At 39.2% G+C, this 24,069-nt stretch overlaps 1 protein-coding gene across 1 annotated transcript; it reads right to left on the bottom strand.

Annotated features, from left to right (window-relative positions):
* Positions 1 to 462: 462 nt before the first annotated feature.
* Or8b35 (olfactory receptor family 8 subfamily B member 35) lies at positions 463 to 1,407 on the bottom strand. Its single transcript, NM_001000437.1, has one exon. It carries the CDS (start codon positions 1,405 to 1,407, stop codon positions 463 to 465), a length of 945 nt encoding a protein of 314 aa, NP_001000437.1.
* Positions 1,408 to 24,069: the final 22,662 nt, after the last annotated feature.

Here is a 24,069-nt window from a genome sequence, read left to right as displayed (position 1 = left end):
CCATTTTAAAAAATCTCAGAATCTTACCAATTCTGAGTTTAATATCATCCAGAGTTTTGTACTTAAATCCTTGTCATTTCTAAGGCTAGCCACAAAAAATGTTTAATCAGTTTTCAATAATGAGAAAAGATATAAATGGCTTTGGGAAATTACAGGATAAACTATTCTCTGTACTGGAAAGGATAATGGATTAATCATGCTTTATCTGAATTTTCCCAGATAATTAACTTAATTTTGCATAGCATTAGCTATATTTGAATCGAAATTGTTCTCATTATACTTTTTAAATTCTGATCTTATTTTAATTTTTTTTTTTTGCTATTGCTGATTAGAAAGGCTATGGTCTAAATCCAGGGTCTTGTGCTTATAAGCAAATCCACAGTCATTAAGCTATCTCTCCAGTCCTCTCTCGAGTTAAAAATCAAACTAAGATTTTACTATCATAACAAATACATATTCTACTTAAATAAACATACTTTTCTTCAACGTTTTTCTCAGAGCAATGTGGACATCCTTATTCCTTATACTATAGATGAAAGGGTTCAGCATTGGTCCCATAATGGTATAAAAAATGGTAGATACTTTATCTTCATCCTCAGATGCACTAGAAGGGTTAAGGTACATGAACGCTGCAGCTCCAAAGAAAAGAGAAACAGCTATTATATGGGAGCCACACGTACTGAAGGCTTTTGACCTACCTTCTGTAGAATGGATGCTATGGATATTGGAAAGGATCAAGGTGTAAGAAATAAAGATAGTCAGGGTGGGCATTGTTACATTAAAACCCACAACAATAAAAACCACCAGCTCATTGATGGAAGTGCTTGTGCAGGAGAGCTTTAGAAGAGCATTTATTTCACACATGTAATGATCAATGATGTTGCCATCACAGAAAGTCAGGTGTACCATGCTGCCAGTATGCGCTATGGCTTCAACAAACCCCAATACATACACACCTACTGTCATCAACAGGCAGACCTGATGAGACATGGTGACCTGATAAAGCAGGGGCTTACAAATGGCAGCATATCTGTCATAGGCCATTGCTGTCAAAATGTAGCATTCATTAATAACAAAGAAGCAGAAGAAAAAGAGCTGAGTCATGCACTCAGCATGAGAGATGATGTTCTGTTTCACAAAACTCACCAGCATTTTGGGTGTTATGACAGTGGAGTAACAGAAATCAACAAAGGAAAGATTGAAGAGAAAGTAGTACATGGGGGTGTGCAGGTGAGGATTCAAAACAATCAGAACAAGCAAGCCCAAGTTCCCCACCACAGAGCATACATAGATCCCCAAGAAGAGGAAGAAAAGAGGCAGCTGAAGCTCTGGCTGCTGTGTCAAGCCCAGCAGAATAAATTCTTTCACTGAAGAGTCATTTCCTAAAGCCATTCTTTCCCGGGTCATTTCTGTGAGAAGAGTAAAAGAAATAACATTACAACAAAATCCAAGCCCTCTCCAACCTACCCTTTTAAAATGAAACTAAGATAAAGAAAAGAAAGATAAAAATCAAGCTCTTGGCTCTGTTTTCTACATTCTATGGGAGCTAGGGTACAGAAATAACCATAAATTTATGGAAAGTCCTTTCTTTAGGAATAATATTCAGTGCACCAAGGGCATTCTTGTCTGCAGCATCTCTGTTCTGCTTCTACCTTGAAATTCCACCTCCCACTATAGGTACAAGGATAAAATCAAAAGAAAAACTACAGGCACATCAGAGTTTCACTGACTCTGTCAGAGGTGGTTTTGAAAAATGTAATAAAATAACCACATGCATGCATTCAATACTTACCTTTGTGTACACAGACCACAGAAGTGACCTATTGACCTTTCTCCTCTGTCCTCACAGAGGAACAAATGCACATGGCATTGATGAGCTGTACAGTGTATAGACCAGAAAAAATAATGTTTTTTTCTACTGTTACTACATTTGGCTTTCTAGTGATAAGAAAAATTAATTTTGGACTGGAGATCCAGAGCCCTAATTCTTCCTAATTAAGAAAAGCCCGGCCCAGGAAGATAACATTCAAGGGATGCCTCAGCTCCCTTAGCAGATACCAGTTATCTCCTCAGTCAACACCCAGTGTCTCCACCACCTGACCTCATCGCCTGACTTCTTTGCCTCCAGCTATCACTGCCTATACCCTCATCTCCCCCTCCTTCATATTTCACAAAGGTCACTCCCCCTACCTGAAAGCCTTAAAAGCTGTAACGTTCATCCCAATAAACGAGACCTTGACAAAAAAAAAAAAAAAAAAAAGAAAAGAAAAGAAAAGAAAAGCCATGGGTTATAGATCATGACCTTTGAAGGGGGTATTGCCCAGAATGTCTTCTCTAGGTCAGAAGTTGGTAAATACTATTTATTAATGTCATAATAGATGTCTGGTAATGACCCAAGAGAGTTTTATGAGTCCGTAATTATAGAGATCTAATTAAAATTGGAAAAAACTGTGTTTCCTTGGTGTTTCCCAAGAGATCAGGCTTTGTTGTTACGGTTCTTACAGATTTGTTCAATAATGATTACATTGGCTTATTGGATGTAGCAAGTATTGTTTTGCTTTATTGTTTAAAATTTTTACAGATGTGTTCAGTGTGTTTTGGTCAAGTTCATTCCTGATTTCACTTCCATTCCTCCTCTATCTTCCACTATACCCTCACAACATTTTTTTCCCTTTCCTCTCTCTTTTTATAAATGAATAATGTCAACATTTCCAGTAAGTATAAGAGTTTAGGGACATCTATGTGAGTATAAGTAGCCCCTCAGGGACAATCTTCTTGATCAATACCATGTACTGACTTAAACCATGATCAGATAAACAGTTAAAATAAGCCTATACCCCTAGTGAAATAGATACAATAGAAACAGTCATTCAATATCTTCCTACCAAAAGTTTGGGTCGGGGGAGGCAGAATTAATTCTACCAGACTTTCAAAGTAGAGCTAATACCAATACTCCTCAAATTATTCCAAAAATAGAAACAGATGAAAGAGCATTGACAATTCATTTCATGAGGCCACAATCACTCTGATAAACAAACCATACAAAGACTCAACAAAGAAAGAATTAGAGTTCAATTTACCTCATGAATATTGATGCAAAAGTACTCCAAACCAAATCTAAGAACATTAAAAATATTATCTACCATGATCTAGTAGGCTTCATCCCAGGAATGCAATGATGGTTCAGTATGCATAAGCCAATAAATATAAACCATCATATAAACAAACTGAAATAGAAAAAAAACAGGATACCCTAATTAGATGAAAAATCCAACACCCCTTCTTGATAAAAATTCTGAATACTAGATTAAAAATTCTGAAAAATTAGGGATACTAAGGACACTCCTAAACAAAATAAAGGAAATTTAAAACAAACCAATAGTAATCATCAAATTACATGGAGACAAACTCAAAGCAACCCCACTAAAATCAGAAAGAAGACCAGGTTGTCCACTCTCTCCATATTTTTCAATACATTACTTAAAGTTCTAGCTAGAGCAATAAGGCAACTAAAGAATGTCAAGGAGTAGATGCACAGAACACATGAAACTCCAGAGGGATGACTAAAATGCCAATGCTTCACTCCTTCTTTAAAAGGGGAACAAGAATACTCTTGGGAGGGCATAGGGAGGCAAAGTTTAAAACAGAGGCAGAAGGAACACCCATTCAGAGCCTGCCCCACATGTGACCCATACATATACAGCCACCCAATTAGATAAGATGGATGAAGCAAAGAAGTGCAGGCTGACAGGAACCGGATGTAGATCTCTCCTGAGAGACACAGCCAGAATACAGCAAATACACAGGCAAATGCCAGCAGCAAACCACTGAACTGAGAATGGGACCCCCGTTGAAGGAATCAGAGAAAGGACTGGAAGAGTTTGAAGGGGCTCGAGACCCCATATGAACAACAATGCCAAGCAACCAGAGTTTCCAGGGACTAAGCCACTACCCAAAGACTATACATGGACTGACCCTGGGCTCCAACCTCATAGGTAGCAATGAATATCCTAGTAAGAGCACCAGTGGAAGGGGAAGCCCTTGGTCCTGCTAAGACTGAACCCCCAGTGAACTAGATTGTTGGGGGGGAGGGCAGTAATTGGGGGAGGATAGGGAGGGGACACCCATATAGAAGGGGAGGGAGAGGGGTTAGGGGGATGTTGGCCCGGAAACCTGAAAAGGGAATAGCAATCAAAATGTAAATAAGAAATACTCAAGTTAATAAAGATTAAAAAAAATGTCAAGGAGTTACAAAAGAGTCAAAGTATTCTTATTTGCAGATGATATGAGAGTGTAGGGAGCCGTATTGGATTTGGGCCTGGCAGCTTTGTGACTGTATGGCTCAAAGTGGCTATGTGACTCTTGGCTGCATGGCCACAGATGTTCAAGCTTGAAATGACTACCATAAAGCCTTGAGATTGTTGGACAAAAGCCTCTCCCATGAATTTACGGCACAGAAAGATAACTTTCACAGGATGTTTCAGTCTGGGCAAACACCAGATGTCTCCGGCGTCTCCATCGCATGACCTCTTCACCTTCTGCTATTGCTGCTGGAATGCCCTCCTACCTCCATCCTTTGTGTTTCACAAAGGACACTCCCCCTACCTGAAAGCCTTAAAAGCTGTAACGTTCACCCCAATAAATGAGACCTTGACAACAGACCTTTTGCTTGGTCTCCTTCTTCTCTTCACCCCCATTTGACCCACAAGTAGAAGGCCTTTTTAGGACCCTGAATAACTGGACCCGCTGGATGGGTCATGAGAGTAAACATAAGTGGCTCTAAAAAGATCTGCTTAGGGAATTTCTACAGTTTATAAACACTTTCAGCAAAATGGCTAGGTACAAGATTAACTAAAAAAAATCAGTAGCTCTCCTATACACAAGTGACAAATGGTCTAAGCTATAAATTTAAAAAAAAAAAACACCTTTTACAATAACCTCAAATAATATAAAATTTCTTGGAGTAACTCTAATTAATCAAGTAGAAAGCTTGAATGATTAAAAAAAAGAAAATCAAGTCTCCCTTTCCTGGGAAAGGATGGAAGGGAGGGTAAAAGAGAGAAGAAGGGAGGGAGGGAAGGAGGGAAGGAGGGAGGGAGGGAGCAATGGAACAAATCCTTTCTGGGCCCTTCTAGGTCTTATAAGTTACATGTGCTAACTCTTAGTAGGGGTCAAAATGCATTGTTCTAAATAGGAAACTCTCCATATATCTTAGTAGCTTTCTATGATCTTGAGGAGTCCATTGTTCTCCGGGATTCAAAATGAGGTCGACTTCCTCAGACAATATGTGCAATGACTCATGGGAGCTCCAGTAGTAGGAGGCATGCCAGCCTTCCTACGTAAATATTAAAATTGAAATAATATTAAAAGCTTAATATGGAGATGCATGTCTGTAATGCCAACACTCAGAAGGTGGAGTAAGCATATCTTTAAGTCCAAGGCTAGCCTTGTCTACATAGGGAGCTCCATTTGAGCCAGGGCTAACTAGGAAGAAAAGCCCTGTATCAGACAAACAAACAAAAAATATTAATGTTTACTAACACACAGTGTGCATAAGATCAGTGATTGCCCCACCTAGTATTTATCACTTATACCCTGTGAGATACCTTGAGTAAAGTGTGAAAGTTCTACAATGCACAATGATCATCCTTGTAGCCCTCACTACACTTTTTTTTCAACACTTCCTGGTAGTGTTTAATAATTGATGTGTGCACGGGAAGGTGAAGTCACATGTTGCATCATCTGAATGCTTCTGTTGAGAACTATAATAGAAGTCTTTTGTACAGTTTGGTTTGGCTGTGCATTTAAAAGAGTCATCTAAAATAGAAATGAGATAAGCAGATGTTGCTTTAATAAAAATAATGGTTCACAACTTTCTGGCTCTTTATATGAATATGAAACTATTAATTAACTCTTAGAAGTGAGGGAATGACTAAGTTCAATTTCTGCTACAAACTGAATTTTGGATTAGATCTTTGAATAGCTATGTCAGAAAGTAAGCTAAGGTTTTCTAAATTATTTTTGTGTGAGCAAGCATTTGTGTCATTAGTAAATTCTTTTTAGAAATTTCAAGTTTTGAAGAACTATATTGAAGAAAATATCAGAAGATAGAAAGACCTCCCACCCTCATGAATCAGTATGTTTAACATGGTAAAAAATGATCATCTTACCAAAAGCAATCTAGAGTCAAAGTGTTCTTTGCATCTTTATTCATAATAGTCAGAAACTGTAAACAACCTATATGTCCCTCAACACAGGAATGGTTAAAGAAGATGTAGCATATTTACACAATGGAGTATTACATAGCTGTTAAAAATGACATCATGACCTCGCTGATCCCTGTCTGCAGCTCACTGCTCCCAAACCCCATGGGAGAGAGAGCTCACCACCCAGACAGGTGGGCACTCCTAAGACTGCAGAGCGGAAGAGACCACCAACACTGCCCACCCCTGCCCACATCCCTGGCCCAAGAGGAAACTGTATACGACCTCTGGGATCCCGTAGATAAAGGCACTGGAACAGCAGGTCCCCTGCGCCCGAGACACTGCCAGAATCTGAAGGGACCAACCAGATAAACAGTTCTCTGCACCCAAATCCCATGGGAGGGAGAGCTAAACCTTCAGAGAGGCAGACACGCCTGGGAAGCCAGAAGAGACTGCACTCTGCACACATTTCTGACTCCAGAGGAAAACACCAAATGCCATCTGGGACCCTGGTGCACGGGGGCTCCTGGAAAGGGCAGCACAGGTCCTCCTGATTGCTGCCCTCAAGGAGAGCTCATAAGCAACACCCCACGAGCAAACTTGAGCCTCGGGACCACAGGTAAGACCAACTTTTCTGCTCCAAGCAACCTGCCTGGTGAACTCAGGACACAGGCCCACAGGAACAGCTGAAGACCTGTAGAGAGGAAAAACTACACGCGTGGAAGCAGAACACTCTGTCCCCATAACTGGCTGAAAGAAAACAGGAAAACAGATCTACAGCACTCCTGACACACAGGCTTATAGGACAGTCTAGCCACTGTCAGAAATAGCAGAACAAAGTAACACTAGAGATAATCTGATGGCGAGAGGCAAGCGCAGGAACCCAAGCAACAGAAACCAAGACTACATGGCATCATCGGAGCCCAATTCTCCCACCAAAGCAAACACTGAACATCCAAACACACCAGAAAAACAAGATCTAGATTCAAAATCATATTTGATCACGATGCTGGAGGACTCCAAAAAAGACATGAAGAACTCCCTTAGAGAAACGCAGGAAAACATAAATAAACAAGTAGAAGCCTATAGAGAGGAATCACAAAAATCCCTGAAAGAATTCCAGGAAAACACAATCAAACAGTTGAAGGAATTAAAAATGGAAATAGAAGCAATCAAGAAAGAACACAGGGAAACAACCCTGGATATAGAAAAATGACATCATGAAATTTGTAGTTAAATGATGGAACTAACTAAAAATAAATAAACCTGAGTCAACCAAACCATACTAGTGAAATATTATATTTACTCACTTTTAAGTGGTTATTAATCATTAATTAAATGATAAGCAAACTATACTCATTAGGTGGGTTAGGCAAAGAGGAACAGATCTAGGATGGAGACATGGATATCCTTGGGAAGGGGAAATAGAATAGATTTTGTGGTTTGACTGGATGTAATTAAGGACTGGAGCATGAGGGATAGGATAGAGGAAGAAAGGGCAGGGAGACTTGGCTGTAATTGGGGAGTACCTGTGGTGGTATAGAAATCTAGCTCAGTAGAAACTTTCTGGAATCTCTGCGGGTGATTCTAGTGAGGACTCCTAGTCATGGAGTATATGGAGTCTCAACTGGCCATGCCTTGTAGCCAGACAAGGCTTTCAGTGACAAAACTGCTTTGTATTCGGTTAAGTTGTTGGCCAAATAGTTTCCATGGAGATTCCCAAACAACAGAGGCTAATGCTAGGTCAGAGGCTTGCTCTTTGCAAACTGATATCAGGTCCCCATTGCTAAGGATGACACTTATACAACTCATTGAACATGGAGAATTCGAACTGGTGCTTAGAGTAACCTAAATCTCACGGTCCCTTTGATGAGGGAAGATACTTGGCATGTTACCAGAAGAAAAATATGGACACAAACCTAGCCACAGAACATTTGACCTACAACCTGTCCTGCCTTCAAAATACGCTAGGGCAGTGGTGACAGAGAACTTGTAGGAATAACCAACCAATGTTTGATTTGACTTAAGGCATGCTCCTCAAAAAGGAGCCCATTCTCAACACTGTTTGGGTGACCAAGAACCAGATACTGCATAGCCCAAAGGCTTAGAGTAAAAATTATTTATAATAATAATAATAATTATTATAATAATAATAATGAAAAGAAATGAAAAACTGGTCTAAAATAAATAAATGAATAAATAAATATTCCTGTTAATATTTTGCTATGCTCGTAGGTTGGTGCTTTGTTTAGTCTTAATCAAAGAGGTTTCTTCCAGTAGCATATGAGAGTGGATGCAGAGACCCACAACCAGATTTTATTCAGAAAGAAGTCTAAATTGAATGTCTCCATCAAATCCTTCCCCCTCAGAGTATATAAAATCCTATGAAACAAAGGCAAAAGGATAGTAAGAGTCACAAGGTTGGAGTTTGCCTGAAGAACACAGCCTTCTGAATCAACTAAGCAAGGTGCATATGAGCTTCCAGAAAATGAAACAGGAAGCACAGAACCTACGTGGGTCCACACCAAGTCCTCTGAGTGTAGATTATAGCTACTAGTTTAGTATTTTTATTGGACTTCTGGCCATGAGAACGAGTGGATTTCTGAGTCTTTTGCCTGGGACTCTTTTCCTCATCTTGGGTTTCTGTGTCTAACTTTGATATGAAAGCTTTGCTTCATTTTATTATATTTTATTTTGTCACACTTGGTTTTTACCACTTAGAAGCTTGTTCTTTTCTAATAAGGGACAGAAACAAAGTTGATTTGGAAGGGAGCAGAGAGGAGGTGAGAAGAAACTGGGAAGAATGGATGAATGGAAGGTAAACTGTAGTACATATTTAAAAATGATTCCAGCACAAAATTTCTTACTGCCTTAAACCATTTATGTTCCCAGATTAAAGGCACACACTCACAGACTTTATATTTTAATATGCTTTAAGCAACATAATAAGTGGGCAAGTACCTACACTCCATGCTGTTAGAATCTTCCTTTCTATTGTTAGCCCAAGTTACTACTTATTATGTCTCATCTGGGCTGTTCTTTGCTCCAATTGGGCAGACTACATGGCCATATTTTTTACAGCTCTCCTAACCCATGGTGGCTCTTCTTTCTCCTCTCCTGTACAGTCTTCTTCTATCACATGACCGCTTCTTCCTTTCCTCTTCCCTGCTCTTTCTTCTAAGTCTGCCAAAACTTAAGCTCACCTACTTCTTTTCTACCCAACTATTTTCTGTTGGCATCTTTATTAACCAATCACAATCAACTGAGGGCAGGGTCACTCAATGTCTCTCTTGCCTTTGGGGCAAACAGCCTTGGGGGCCCCAAATTAGCACTAGAATACAAGCAGCAGTAGGCCATCCTGCTACAGGAAACTAGTATCAGAATTTATTGAACAAGAAAAGAATCTAGTTTCAATTTCTAAAAAAAAAAATATCTATTTAAAAAAGGGAGGGGGACTTTACACCAACCTCCCTGATTCTCTTTTTCCTGGAATTTTGTCTGGCTTGAATTTGCTCAGGTCTTGTACTGTCATACTACTGTAAGTTCATATGCCCATCAGTCCTGAAAACAAAAACAAAAAAGCAAAAAATAAATAAATAAAACCCATGGTGGCTACAGTTTCCCCAGTAACAAGAAGCTAATTTAGTAAATTTTATTTATGCTCATTTTCAGTATTTTAAATGCCTCTTAAGAATCAATAAAGAGAGGTATGACGATGCATGCCTATAATTCCACAAACCTGGGAAGAGGTAGAAGCAGGAGGTTCACAAATTCAAGGTCTGTCTAAGTGGCATACTGTCCCAACAAAAATTAGAATCAGTTTTCAGATAGGCATACTTCACAATAATACAGACAATTTCTCCCCCTTTAGGCATTTGTTAGTTGTCTATAGATCATGTCTGAGATTGAGACCTGGTGAACATTCCCCCCTCCATAATATTGGCATGTCTCTTGATATTGTCCTTGTTTAGAGCATGTTAAGTGAAATTTCATGAATGTAGATTCAGACATTTCTAGGAAATGAAATCTCACAAGAAATTCCCTGTTTCCTGGATGTTAGTCTTTTCACTACCTCTTCGTCAATGATCCCTTAACCTTAGGTACAGAAGTTATATTGTAGTTGAAACTTGGCTCCACAACTTTGAATTTTGACCAGTTATTTATTTTTGTAATGGTTTCCAACTGTTGCAAAGAGAAACCTTCCTGATATAGAATAAGAAACTACACTTATTAGAGTAAGGAGTATAAGGACAGGTATTTGGATCGTAGTTAAAGTTTACAAATTGGTTATCCATGATCAGCCCTGAAAACATATATGTGAAAGTAATATTATACACAATGAGTAGGTTGAAGTGTGTGTGTGTGTGTGTGTGCGTGCGTGCGTGCGTGTGTGTGTGTGTGTGTGTGTGTGTGTGTGTGTGTGTGTTTGTGTGTAAAACAAAAATTAAAGAAAAAGAGGCCAGTCCCTGCTTGCTGGTCTTCAGAACAAACCCACCAATAGAGAATTCCACCCTGTGCCCTCTGGATTCCATTTCCCCTGGCCATAAATTATCCTGCATCCTTGCAGGCCTGTTGTTTTAGGGACAACCAGGTAAGTTATTCAAGACTCCAGCCTCATACGCCAGTCCTGGCAAACTCAGAAGACTTGAGACCAGACCTGTTCCCTCTGTACCCCATTTTCTGGTCCACATCTCAAACCACAATCCCAGATACCTATAGCAACCAGACACCACCAAGTGATACCTCTAACTGGATCCCTGCCTGCTGGCTCCTAGAAAAACACAGCAGCAGTGAGCTCTGCCCTGCTCCCTCTCACACCATCTCCCAGGCCACAACTCTGTCAACATACCTGGAGGTCTACTGCTGCCCAGGATAAACAAAGGCCTACAGCCTTCAGGAACTGTTTCTATGTGAATCCCTGGAGGCCTGCCTCCACATTGTACAATACATAGCCTAAAGTCATCAGGGCCTACAGCTCTGCCTGTGTCACTGGAAGCCTGCTGTCACCAGAAACAAGCAGCCCTACCTGAAATACTAGAGGCCTGCTGACATGCTAGACTACCTGTGCTCCCTGTAAACACAGTAGTCTGCTCCCATCAGAGACTGTCAGGTCTGCCAATACTCAGGAAATTCCAATAGCTAAAGGCCAGTGTAAGAATACAATCAATAAAAGCCAGGGCAATATGGCACTACCAGAACCCAGCTATCCTACTTCAGCAAGCACTGGATGTGCTAACACACCTGCTGAATCACAAGAAAATGACCTTGAATCTAATCTTATGAAAATGATAGAGGCTTTTAAAGAGAAAAATACATAAATCCTGCAAGGAAAATACAACCAAATAGGTAGAGGTCCTTAAAGAGAAAACAAAAAAATATAAAGAAATATAGAAAAATACAATCAAACTGATAAAAATAAAAGAATAAAACTGTTTAAGCACCGAAAATGGAAATAGAAGCAATAAAGAAAAGACAAACTGGGGGCTGGAGAGATGGCTCAGTGGTTAAGAGCACCAACTGTTCTTCCAGAGGTCCTGAGTTCAAATCTCAGCAATCACATGGTACAACCATCTGTAATGAGATCTGATGCCTTCTTCTGGTGTGTCTGAAGACAGATACAGTGTACTCATATATAATAAATAAATAAAATATTTAAAGAAAAGACAAACTGAGGCAATTCTGGAAATGGGAAACTGTGAAAGAACAGGAAATACTGCAGACTATGGGATGGAAAAGGATCTTCACCAACACTACACCCAGCAGAGGACTAATATCCAAAATATATAAAGAACTAAATAAGTTAGAGACCAACAAAGCATGTAAGCCAATTTAAAAATGGGGTACAGAGCTAAACAAAGAATTCTCAACAGAGAAATGGCCAATTGCCAAGAAGCACTCAATGAAATGTTCAAGCCCTTAGTCATCAGAAAAATGCAAAGCAAAACTACTCCAGAGATTCCACCTTCTACCCATCAAAATGACTAAAACCAAAAGCTCAAAAGACAACACATGCTAGTGAGGATGTGGAGCAAGGCGAACATTCCTCCATTGCTAGTGGGACTGCAAACTTCTACAAGCACTCTGGAAATCAATTTGGTGATTCCTCAGATAATTGGGAATAGTCGTATGTCAAGGGCCAGCTATAATACTCCTGAGCATATATCCATAAGATGTTACACCATACCTAAAGGACACTTGCTCAACTATGATCAAAGCAAGCTTATTCACAATAACCAGCAATCAGAAACAACCCAGATGTTCCTCAGCAGATGAATAATGGATAAAGAGCATGTGCTTCATTCACACAATAGAATATTTACTCGGCTATTAAAAAACAAGGACATCATGAAATAGGCAGGCAAGTGGACAGAACTGGAAAACATCATGCAGAGTGAGAAAACCAAGATACGAAGTGACATACTCAGTCTGTACCCACTTATCAGTGGATATTAGCCACAAAGTACAAGATACCCACACTACAATCCACATTCCCCATGAAGCTAAATAACACTGAGGACCCAAAGGATGATCGTTGAATCCCATCAGAAGAAGAAATAAAATAATCATCAGAGGGTAAGAGAGGAGGGCCCTGGGTAGGAGAGGGGATTAGGAGAGGAACAGAGATGAGGATCAAGTGTATGGAGTACAGAAATCAGTGGCATTCATCAAAAGGTGGGAATCTCTCGGATGTGCCAGAGACCTGGGATAGAGGAGGCTTCAGGGAGTATATGATGGTATCTCCAGCTGAGACTCCTAGCAGTAGGGTATATGCAGCTTAAAATGGCCACCTCTCATAGACAGGCGGGACTCCCAGTGGAGGGATGAAGACACCAATCCACCCACAAAACCTTAACTCAATATTTCTCCTGCCTACAAGAAATGAAGGGACAGAGATGGAGTAAAAACTGAAGGAATGGCCAACCAATGCCTGGCCCAACTTGAGACCCAAGTCATGGGCAAGAGCCAATTCCTGACATTATTAATGATACATTATTATGCTTTACAAACAGGAGCCTAACATAACTGTCATCAGAGAAGCTCCACCTAGCAGCTGACTGAACCAGATGAAGACACCCACAGCCAAACATTAGATGTAGCTGGGGAAGTCTTGTGGGAGAGTTTGGGAAAGAATTGAAGGACCCAGAGAAGATGGGGACTTCACAAGAAGACCAACAGGGTCAACTAACTTGGACTTTTGGGGGCTTCCAGAAACCACCAGCCAAAGAGTATACATAACCTGGACCTAGGCTGCCTGCACATATGGAGCAAATTGCAGCTTGGATTTCATGAGAGTCCCCCCAAAACCAGCTCTCTTGCCTGACTGTGGATCCTATTCTGCTAACTGGGCTGCCTTGTCCGGCCTCAGTGGGGGAGGATGTGCCTAGTTCTGCAGTGACTTGAGATGCCAGAGTGGGTCCTCCCTTTCACAGGAGAAGAGGAGATGAGGTTGGGGGAAGGACTTGTGAGGGAGAGAAATGTGAGGATAAAAAGGGCCGCAATCAGGATGTAAAATGAATGAATAAATAAAGTAATAAGAAGGAAGGAAAGAAGAGCAAGTGATGAAGGCTTTGTACTATTATGAAGTTCCAACAGCTAAGAAATAAAAGAGTGTAGTAGATATCTTAGACTGAGTCAGCAGTTCAAGAACATGTTGTGCAGGATCGCAGGAAGTCTTTACAAAGACTCCCTATCAGGAGACACTTAGGCTAGGCTGAAATAGTAAGGGTTAATAAAATCCAACCACCTTACTGAATCATTGTCTGGCTCATGTTAGAGAAACCAGAACCCCTTCCGAACATTATACTATGACAAGAGAAACATCACCTACAGTAATCAACCAGCTGGGTTCCTAAAAGCTGCTTATCATGACATACAGCTGAGTAGGACTCCCTAAGGCAGTCATAGCCCAATTAAGATAAGTTCTCGGGCTGGAGAGATGGCTCAGAGGTTAAGAGCATTGATTGCTCTTTCAGAGGTCCTGAGTTCAATTCCCAGCAACCATGTGGTGGCTCACAACCACCTGTAATGGGATCTGGTGCCCTCTTCTGATGCATAGGTATACATGCAGGCAGAATGCTGTATACAAAATAAATAAATCTTTAAAAAAAAAGAATTGTCAAAAAAAAAGATAAGTTCTCATTAATTGTTTTTCTTAGTTATTTCTTTTCACTAACAATCATTTTATAGTTTTACTTAAAGACTTTCATAAATATATTTTGATTATATTCATTCTTTTCTCTAAATCTTCCCAGTTCTTCCCTTATGCCTTAACCACCCAATTTTATATTCTTTCTCTCCCTCAAACAAAACAACATTTAAAATGAACAAAAAATGGAGTTCACTTTGGTTATCCAACTACATCTGATCATGAAGATTTACTTTCCCAATAGAATTATTTTGGTTCTGCTCAAAACATATTTGGATACATAATTAAGGATCTGTTTCTAAATCCAACAACCTGTTTTGATAGCAAGAGATTTATTTAATTTTCATTGCTTTATTCCAGTTCTGAAAAATACTTATAATTTTCCTTTGCCCTTTAAGATTCCCTTAGAGCATGATATCAAGATATAATAGGACTTGGAAAATACTTATTATGGCAAATGACTATGAAGATACAGTAAAAGGACGTGGGAATCAGTGGTGATGCTTAGTCTTTACCTGGTGCTCCTTAGAATAATCGAACCTTTGTCTGAGCAAGACAATACACAAAGACTTGCCCAGGTTAACATCAACTGTGTGCTATGCTTGACAAATGAGCAGGACTGCTTAAGACCAATGTCCAAATGATAAAATAAACCCTAAAGTTGTTTATAATTAGTAGAGTAGAATTTACTATGTTCCACTAACTATTAATTGTAATATTTTGGGTTGGTTTTGTATAGTAAGAACTGCATACTATATTTCAAAATATTTCACTCATTTTATATGGCAATTTGTATAACTTTTATAGTATAAAGAGCCCTCTTCTATTTACTACAATACACAGTAAACTGTGTGCACATGTGTGTGTATAGGTGCATGTGCGCGCACGCGCGCGCGCGCGCGTGTGTGTGTGTGTGTGTGTGTGTGTGTGTGTGTGTGTTTCTGTGCAATCCTGTCACTCTTGATTAGATAAGAAAACACGGAGTCACATATGCACTCTTTTATGATACTGATTCTAGGATCACTGAGGTTCTCAGAGGTAGATGATAGCATATGCTATATAGCTTGTCATTTATTGACAACCAGAAAAATCAAAACAGTAAAACAGAAGGACAGGATTAGGCAGCTGTGGTTCTGCTGTGAGCTTTACACAGTTCATCACAAACAGATTTCCTCATGCTTATGCCTAGAGCAACTGACAATCCTGACAGTAGTAAAGATGCTCCCATAAAACACCTCAGTGTTTAGGAGATAAATCTGTTACTTGAACATTTGTTAATATAGTAACTACTGATATTTTTTTCCGAATGAGCCATAATATAAAACATCAATGTATTACTGCCTGAAGGATACACATTCACTCATTTTAAAATTTATAAAATGTGACAGAAATACAGAAAAAAACTGAGACAAGATTATCCAAGAAAAACGCAATAAAACAATTCACTTGAAGTGAAGTTATGACAAATGTGTACATCATACATGAGTGAAAAAACAGTTCTCCATGTACAACATCACAGAAAAGTTAAGGTCCTTCAAATTCTTTACATTTCTTCATCTAAATAAAATAGATGTCTCTAGAATTTCATCGGGACATCCATCAGTGCAATTGTTACATGATTGTTCCACAGACTGTAGAGTATTGCAAATTGGGAACAGATTAGTATAGAAAATACTGAAAATCCCTGAAATAGAAAATCCCTGATGCATACTAGGTACATATTTAAAATATATAAATGATGCAAACTTGAAGAAAAGATAAAAAGAAATTATGTGAGAGCCATAGGTGCCAAAGGGTTTTACTGTTCTTCAGTAGATTTGATGTAGCCTGGCATATGCTATGTGATTGTATAACAATGCCCACTGAGTTAGTATACAAAGAATATGTCCTTTCCGTAATTCCTAGTTGTCATTCATACTTCTGTTGTCCTGTTAGATATCTCAATTTCCCTATAATGATTAGCAAGAAAGAAAATTCCTCTAAGGAAGAAACCATACAGTCATTAGGCTCATATGCAGGGTTTTCAGATATCATACAGAAGAAATCATGGGGTAAGAAGAGATCATTGGTACCATAAGCATATGCATATACTATACTCTAGGGTCTCTATATAGTCTCCTCTACTCCTTTTGAGCTATACAGAGTATGAGTAAAGGACAAAAGTGTGTTCCCAAAAATTGTAAATGATTATTTTATGTGTAAGTGAGACAGGAACAGTTAATTTGAGTGCTACTTACATTATAAGTTGAATATTAAATGCCTCCAGTAATATTACACAAAATGTTCTTATACATACAGCACACATCAGTTCCTGTGAATGGGACAAACGATGCTATTGTGTTCCTGAAATATCACCTGGAGCTGCTAAATCTGTTTTGCTACCAGACTAAGAATACAGCCAACACAGCAAAGATTCAAATGCAAGAAATAGAAACACTAAGTCGGAGATCAAGTTGCTGAGTGTCTTGCTAGTCTGTAAACTAGTTGTACTGTCACAGACACATGAATGAGATGAATAGAGACTTGATGAATTCCCCCTGCCTCCCTCCCCTTAGACAACTTGATGCTGAACCCCTGTGTGTGTCTCCACATTCCTTTAGGAGGCTTTAGCTCTGGACATATCGGAACTGATGAGTGGAAGGCATGGATTCTTTTCCATTTACCAGAAAAAAGCAATATATCACACGGAGACACATTCTGAGAGACCCAGAATCACTGTGTAGTAGAGGTCATACCACTAGTTAATCATTTATAAAGAAAGTTACAGAGCAGATCTCAAGATCACCATGTTATGGAGCAGATGCCATTTGCTTGAGACTTATAAAGTTCGTGTGGCCTTAATTCATCATGTACAGTGGGTGTCCCTTAGGACTGACCTATGGTAGTAAATTAGGATGGAAAGAAATAACAGTGCCTGTGTTTGCATCCTATTCATGATAATTGATATAAAAGGCCCAATGGGAAATATGCAGTCCCTTAAATATAGATGACAGAACCTTCTGCAATCATTTATAGAGAAACAAATGTAATTAATGTCATTAGAGTTGAATAATTGAACTTCTCAGAATTGTATTATTGCTACTATAAATATAGGTACTATTTATAATGCTGTTTATATTTTGATTCTCCATTTAAGTAACCAAATGTGCATATTTAAGAACTATGAGAAAAAAGCTGGATTTTGGTTTCTAAACAAAAACACTGTGTGATAAAAATAATAATTCTTTAAAAAATATATTTAGATTTTCTAACTCTGACCAATAAATATTTCTTTGGATTCAAAAGATTAAAATCAAATCTGTACATTGGAATAGAGGTCATTGGTAAAGCACCCTGTTGTATTTCATTGTCATATCCAAAGGATACAGTTTCCCTGCTGATGTCCTCTCCCTATGGCTTATACAATCTTTTCTGCCAAGGATGATCCTCAGATTAAAGAGAGGTTCTGAGAGACAGGGTGTCTGTATGTGTCAAAACAAACAACTGGAAGTCATATCCTGTGTTACAAGCTGACAATCCAGACAGTTTTCCAAACTGCTCTATGTTCTGTGCAAATAGCTTTTTCATGCTATTCTAAAAATTCTCTGGATAGCTCATCTCTTGCAGATCAAAGGCCCAATCTTTTATTTACATGTCATTTAAGTCATTCACCCCAGATCCCCCTTTGATTATCCCATGAATCAGCATCACATGAACATAGCCTCTTGATTCTTAGGAGACAGCAAGCATATTCTTTTAAACATTACAAAAGAATTCAGACACCCTCCAGCCTTTGTTTAGCACAGACAATAAGCTAGCTGGATGGGACCCCACCCTGAAATTACTGTTCCTCCCACTCCTTAGCCTGGACCTAAATTCCATCTGTCCTAAGATGATCTTGAAATCAAGAATCAGCCTGCCTTGGTAAGCATAAGCAAAAACTTTGCCGGGTGGCATCTGGCCCTGCGATCACTACTTCTAAATCTCTTTATCTCCTTCCTTGGTTTCTTTCTGAAAACCATAGTGCCTCTGCCTTTGTTCCTTTAGAACTGTGAAACTCCTTATGCAATATATATTGTACCTTTGTATTTTGCATAGTTGGGAAATTATATATTTTTGAACTCGTGTTTTCAAAGTTCTTTCCTACAACCTTAATGGCTGTCTTAATGGTCTCACCATTTTTTTTATTAACTTGAGTATTTCTTATATACATTTCGAGTGTTATTCCCTTTCCCGATTTCTGGGCAAACATCCCCCTAATCCCTCCCCCTCCCCTTCTTTATGGGTGTTCCCCTCCCCATCCTCCCCCCATTGCCGCCCTCCCCCAACAATCTAGTTCACTGGGGGTTCAGTCTTACCAGGACCCAGGGCTTCCCCTTCCACTGGTGCTCTTACTAGGATATTCATTGCTTCCTATGAGGTCAGAGTCCAGGGTCAGTCCATGTATAGTCTTTAGGTAGTGGCTTAGTCCCTGGAAGCTCTGGTTGCTTGGCATGGTTGTACATATGGGGTCTCGAACCCCTTCAAACTCTTCCAGTTCTTTCTCTGATTCCTTCAACGGGGGTCCTATTCTCAGTTCAGTGGTTTGCTGCTGGCATTCGCCTCTGTATTTGCTGTATTCTGGCTGTGTCTCTCAGGAGAGATCTACATCCGGCTCCTGTCGGCCTGCACTTCTTTGCTTCATCCATCTTGTCTAATTGGATGGCTGTATATGTATGGGCCACATGTGGGGCAGGCTCTGAATGGGTGTTCCTTCAGTCTCTGTTTTAATCTTTGCCTCTCCCTTCCCTGCCAAGGGTATTCTTGTTCCCCTTTTAAAGAAGGAGTGAAGCATTCACATTTTGATCATCTGTCTTGAGTTTCATTTGTTCTAGGCATCTAGGGTAAATCAAACATTTGGGCTAATAGCCACTTATCAATGAGTGCATACCATGTGTGTTTTTCTGTGATTGGGTTACCTCACTCAGTATGATATTTTCCAGTTCCAACCATTTGCCTAGGAATTTCATAAAGTCATTGTTTTCGATAGCTGAGTAATATTCACTTGTGTAGATGGACCACATTTTCTGTATCCATTCCTCTGTTGAAGGGCATCTGGGTTCTTTCCAGCTTCTGGCTATTATAAATAAGGCTGCGATGAACATAGTGGAGCACGTTTCTTTTTTATATGTTGGGGCATCTTTTGGGTATATGCCCAAGAGAGGTATAGCTGGATCCTCAGGCAGTTCAATGTCCAATTTTCTAAAGAACCTCCAGACTGATTTCCAGAATGGTTGTACCAGTCTGCAATCCCACCAACAATGGAGGAGTGTTCCTCTTTCTCTGCATCCTCGCCAGCATCTGCTGTCACCTGAGTTTTTGATCTTAGCCATTCTCACTGGTGTGAGGTGAAATCTCAGGGTTGTTTTGATTTGCATTTCCCTTATGAATAAAGATGTTGAACATTTCTTTAGGTGTTTCTCAGCCATTCGGCATTCCTCAGCTGTGAATTCTTTGTTTAGCTCTGAACCCCATTTTTAATAGGGTTATTTGTCTCCCTGCGGTCTAACTTCTTGAGTTCTTTTTGTATATTTTGGATATAAGGCCTCTATCTGTTGTAGGATTGGTAAAGATCTTTTCCCAATCTGTTGATTGCCGTTTTGTCCTGACCACAGTGTCCTTTGCCTTACAGAAGCTTTGCAGTTTAATGAGATCCCATTTGTCGATTCTTGATCTTAGAGCATAAGCCACTGGTGTTTTGTTCAGGAAATTTTTTCCAGTGCCCATATGTTCCAGATGCTTCCCTAGTTTTTCTTCTATTAGTTTGAGTGTATCTGGTTTGATGTGGAGGTCCTTGATCCACTTGGACTTAAGCTTTGTACAGGGTGATAAGCATGGATCGATCTACATTCTTCTACATGTTGATCTCCAGTTGAACCAGCACCATTTGCTGAAAATGCTATCTTTTTTCCATTGGATGGTTTTGGCTCCTTTGTCAAATATCAAGTGCCCATAGGTGTGTGGGTTCATTTCTGGGTCTTCAATTCTCTTCCATTGGTTTATCTGTCTGTCTCTGCACCAATACCATGCAGTTTTTATCACTATTGCTCTGTAATACTGCTTGAGTTCAGGGATAGTGATTCCCCCTGAAGTCCTTTTATTGTTGAGGATAGTTTTAGCTATCCTGGGATTTTTGTTATTCCAGATGAATTGGCAAATTGTTCTGTCTAACTCTTTGAAGAATTGGATTGGTATTTTGATGGGGAGTGCATTGAATCTGTAGATCGCTTTTGGTAAAATGGCCATTTTTACTATATTAATCCTGCCAATCCATGAGCATGGGAGATCTTTCCATCTTTTGAGGACTTCTTCAATTTCTTTCTTCAGTGTCTTGAAGTTCTTATTGTACAAATCTTTTACTTCCTTGGTTAAAGTCACACCGAGGTACTTTATATTATTTGGGTCTATTATGAAGGGTGTCGTTTCCCTAATTTCTTTCTCGGCTTGTTTCTCTTTTGTGTAGAGGAAGGCTACTGATTTATTTGAGTTAATTTTATACCCAGCCACTTTGCTGAAGTTGTTTATCAGCTTTAGTAGTTCTCTGGTGGAACTTTTGGGATCACTTAAATATACTATCATATCATCTGCAAATAGTGATATTTTGACTTCTTCTTTTCTGATCTGCATCCCCTTGACCTCCTTTTGTTGTCTGATTGCTCTGGCTAGAACTTCAAGAACTATATTGAATAAGTAGGGAGAGAGTGGGCAGCCTTGTCTAGTCCCTGATTTTAGTGGGATTGCTTCAAGTTTCTCTCCATTTAGTTTAATGTTAGCAACTGGTTTGCTGTATATGGCTTTTACTACGTTTAGGTATGGGCCTTGAATTCCTATTCTTGCCAGGACTTTTATCATGAAGGGGTGTTGAATTTTGTCAAATGCTTTCTCAGCATCTAATGAAATGATCATGTGGTTTTGTTCTTTCAGTTTGTTTACATAATGGATCACATTGATGGTTTTCCGTATATTAAACCATCCCTGCATGCCTGGGATGAAGCCAACTTGATCATGGTGGATGATTGTTTTGATGTGCTCTTGGATTCGCTTTGCCAGAATTTTATTGAGTATTTTTGCGTCGATATTCATAAGGGAAATTGGTCTGAAGTTCTCTTTCTTTTTTGGGTCTTTGTGTGGTTTAGGTATAAGTGTAATTGTGGCTTCATAGAAGGAATTCGGTAGTGCTCCATCTGTTTCAATTTTGTGGAATAGTTTGGATAATATTGGTATGAGGTCTTCTATGAAGGTCTGATAGAATTCTGCACTAAACCCGTCTGGACCTGGGCTCTTTTTGGTTGGGACTGCTTCTATTTTCTTAGGAGTTATGGGGTTGTTTAACTGGTTTATCTGTTCCAGATTTAACTTCGTTACCTGGTATCTGTCTAGGAAATTGTCCATTTCCTGCAGATTTTCAAGTTTTGTTGAATATAGGCTTTTATAGTAAGATCTGATGATTTTTTGAATTTCCTCTGAATCTGTAGTTATGTCTCCCTTTTCATTTCTGATTTTGTTAATTTGGATACACTCTCTGTATCCTCTCGTTAGTCTGGCTAAGGGTTTATCTATCTTGTTGATTTTCTCAAAGAACCAACTTTTGGTTCTGTTGAATCTTTCTATGGTCCTTTTTGTTTCTACTTGGTTGATTTCAGCTCTGAGTTTGATTATTTCCTGCCTTCTATTCCTCCTGGGTGTATTTGCTTCTTTTTGTTCTAGAGTTTTTAGGTGTGCTGTCAAGCTGCTGACATTTGCTCTTTCCTGTTTCTTTCTGCAGGCACTCAGCGCTATGAGTTTTCCTCTTAGCACAGCTTTCATTGTGTCCCATAAGTTTGGGTATGTTGTACCTTCATTTTCATTAAATTCTAAAAAGTCTTTAATTTCTTTCTTTATTTCTTCCTTGACCAGGTTATCATTGAGTAGAGCATTGTTCAATTTCCAAGTATATGTGGACATTCTTCCCTTATTGTTATTGGAGACCAGTTTTAGGCCATGGTGGTCCGATAGCACGCATGGGATTATTTCTATCTTTCTGTACCTGTTGTGGCCCGTTTTTTGACCAATTATATGGTCAATTTTGGAGAAAGTACCATGAGGAGCTGAGAAGAAGGTATATCCTTTTGCTTTAGGGTAGAATGTTCTATAAATATCTGTTAAGTCCATTTGGCTCATGACTTCTCTTAGTCTGTCTATGTCTCTGTTTAATTTCTGTTTCCATGATCTGTCCTTTGATAAGAGTGGGGTGTTGAAGTCTCCTACTATTATTGTGTGAGGTGCAATGTGTGTTTTGAACTTTAGTAAGGTTTCTTTTATGTATGTAGGTGCCCTTGTATTTGGGGCATAGATATTTAGGATTGAGAGTTCATCTTGGTGGATTTTTCCTTTGATGAATATGAAGTGTCCTTCCTTATCTTTTTTGATGAATTTTAGTTGAAAATTGATTTTATTTGATATTAGAATGGCTACTCCAGCTTGCTTCTTCTGACCATTTGCTTGGAAAGTTGTTTTCCAGCCTTTCACTCTGAGGTAGTGTCTGTCTTTGTCTCTGAGGTGTGTTTCCTGTAGGCAGCAGAATGCAGGGTCCTCGTTGCGTATCCAGTTTGTTAATCTATGTCTTTTTATTGGGGAGTTGAGGCCATTGATGTTGAGAGATATTAAGGAATAGTGATTATTGCTTCCTGTTATATTCATATATGGATGTGAGGTTATGTTTGTGTGCTTTCATTCTCTTTGTTTTGTTGCCAAGACGATTAGTTTCTTGCTTCTTCTAGGGTATAGCTTGCCTCCTTATGTTGGGCTTTACCATTTATTATCCTTTGTAGTGCTGGATTTGTAGAAAGATATTGTGTAAATTTGGTTTTGTCATGGAATATCTTGGTTTCTCCATCTATGTTAATTGAGAGTTTTGCAGGATACAGTAACCTGGGCTGGCATTTGTGTTCTCTTAGGATCTGTATGACATCTGTCCAGGATCTTCTGCCTTTCATAGTTTCTGGCGAAAAGTCTGGTGTGATTCTGATAGGTCTGCCTTTATATGTTACTTGACCTTTTTCCCTTACTGCTGTTAATATTCTTTATTTTGTGCGTTTGGTGTTTTGACTATTATGTGACGGGAGGTGTTTCTTTTCTGGTCCAATCTATTTGGAGTTCTGTAGGCTTCTTGTATGCCTATGGGTATCTCTTTTTTTAGGTTAGGGAAGTTTTCTTCTATGATTTTGTTGAAGATATTTACTGGTCCTTTGAGCTGGGAGTCTTCACTCTCTTCTATACCTATTATCCTTAGGTTTGATCTTCTCATTGAGTCCTGGATTTCCTGTATGTTTTGGACCAGTAGCCTTTTCTGCTTTACATTATCTTTGACAGTTGAGTCAATGATTTCTATGGAATCTCTGCTCCTGAGATTCTCTCTTCCATCTCTTGTATTCTGTTGGTGAAGCTCGTATCTACAGCTCCTTGTCTCTTCTTTTGGTTTTCTATATCCAGGGTTGTTTCCATGTGTTCTTTCTTGATTGCTTCTATTTCCATTTTTAATTTCTTCAACTGTTTGATTGTGTTTTCCTGGAATTCTTTCAGGGATTTTTGTGACTCCTCTCTATGGGCTTCTACTTGTTTATTTATGATTTTCTGGAATTCTTTCAGGGATTTTTGTGACTCCTTTCTATGGGCTTCTACTTGTTTATTTATGATATCCTGGAATTCTTTCAGGGATTTTTG

This window comes from Rattus norvegicus, chromosome 8 (assembly GCF_036323735.1).
Source record: "Rattus norvegicus strain BN/NHsdMcwi chromosome 8, GRCr8, whole genome shotgun sequence".
In the NCBI taxonomy this organism is placed as follows: domain Eukaryota; kingdom Metazoa; phylum Chordata; class Mammalia; order Rodentia; family Muridae; genus Rattus; species Rattus norvegicus.
The sequence above is the reverse complement of the archived record's forward strand: the minus strand, read 5'-3'. Positions and strand labels throughout refer to the sequence as shown.

Bases quoted from the DNA above. Each gene is read 5' to 3' on its own strand.
- Or8b35 (NM_001000437.1), bottom strand. From the start codon at position 1,407: ATGACCCGGGAAAGAATGGCTTTAGGAAATGACTCTTCAGTGAAAGAA.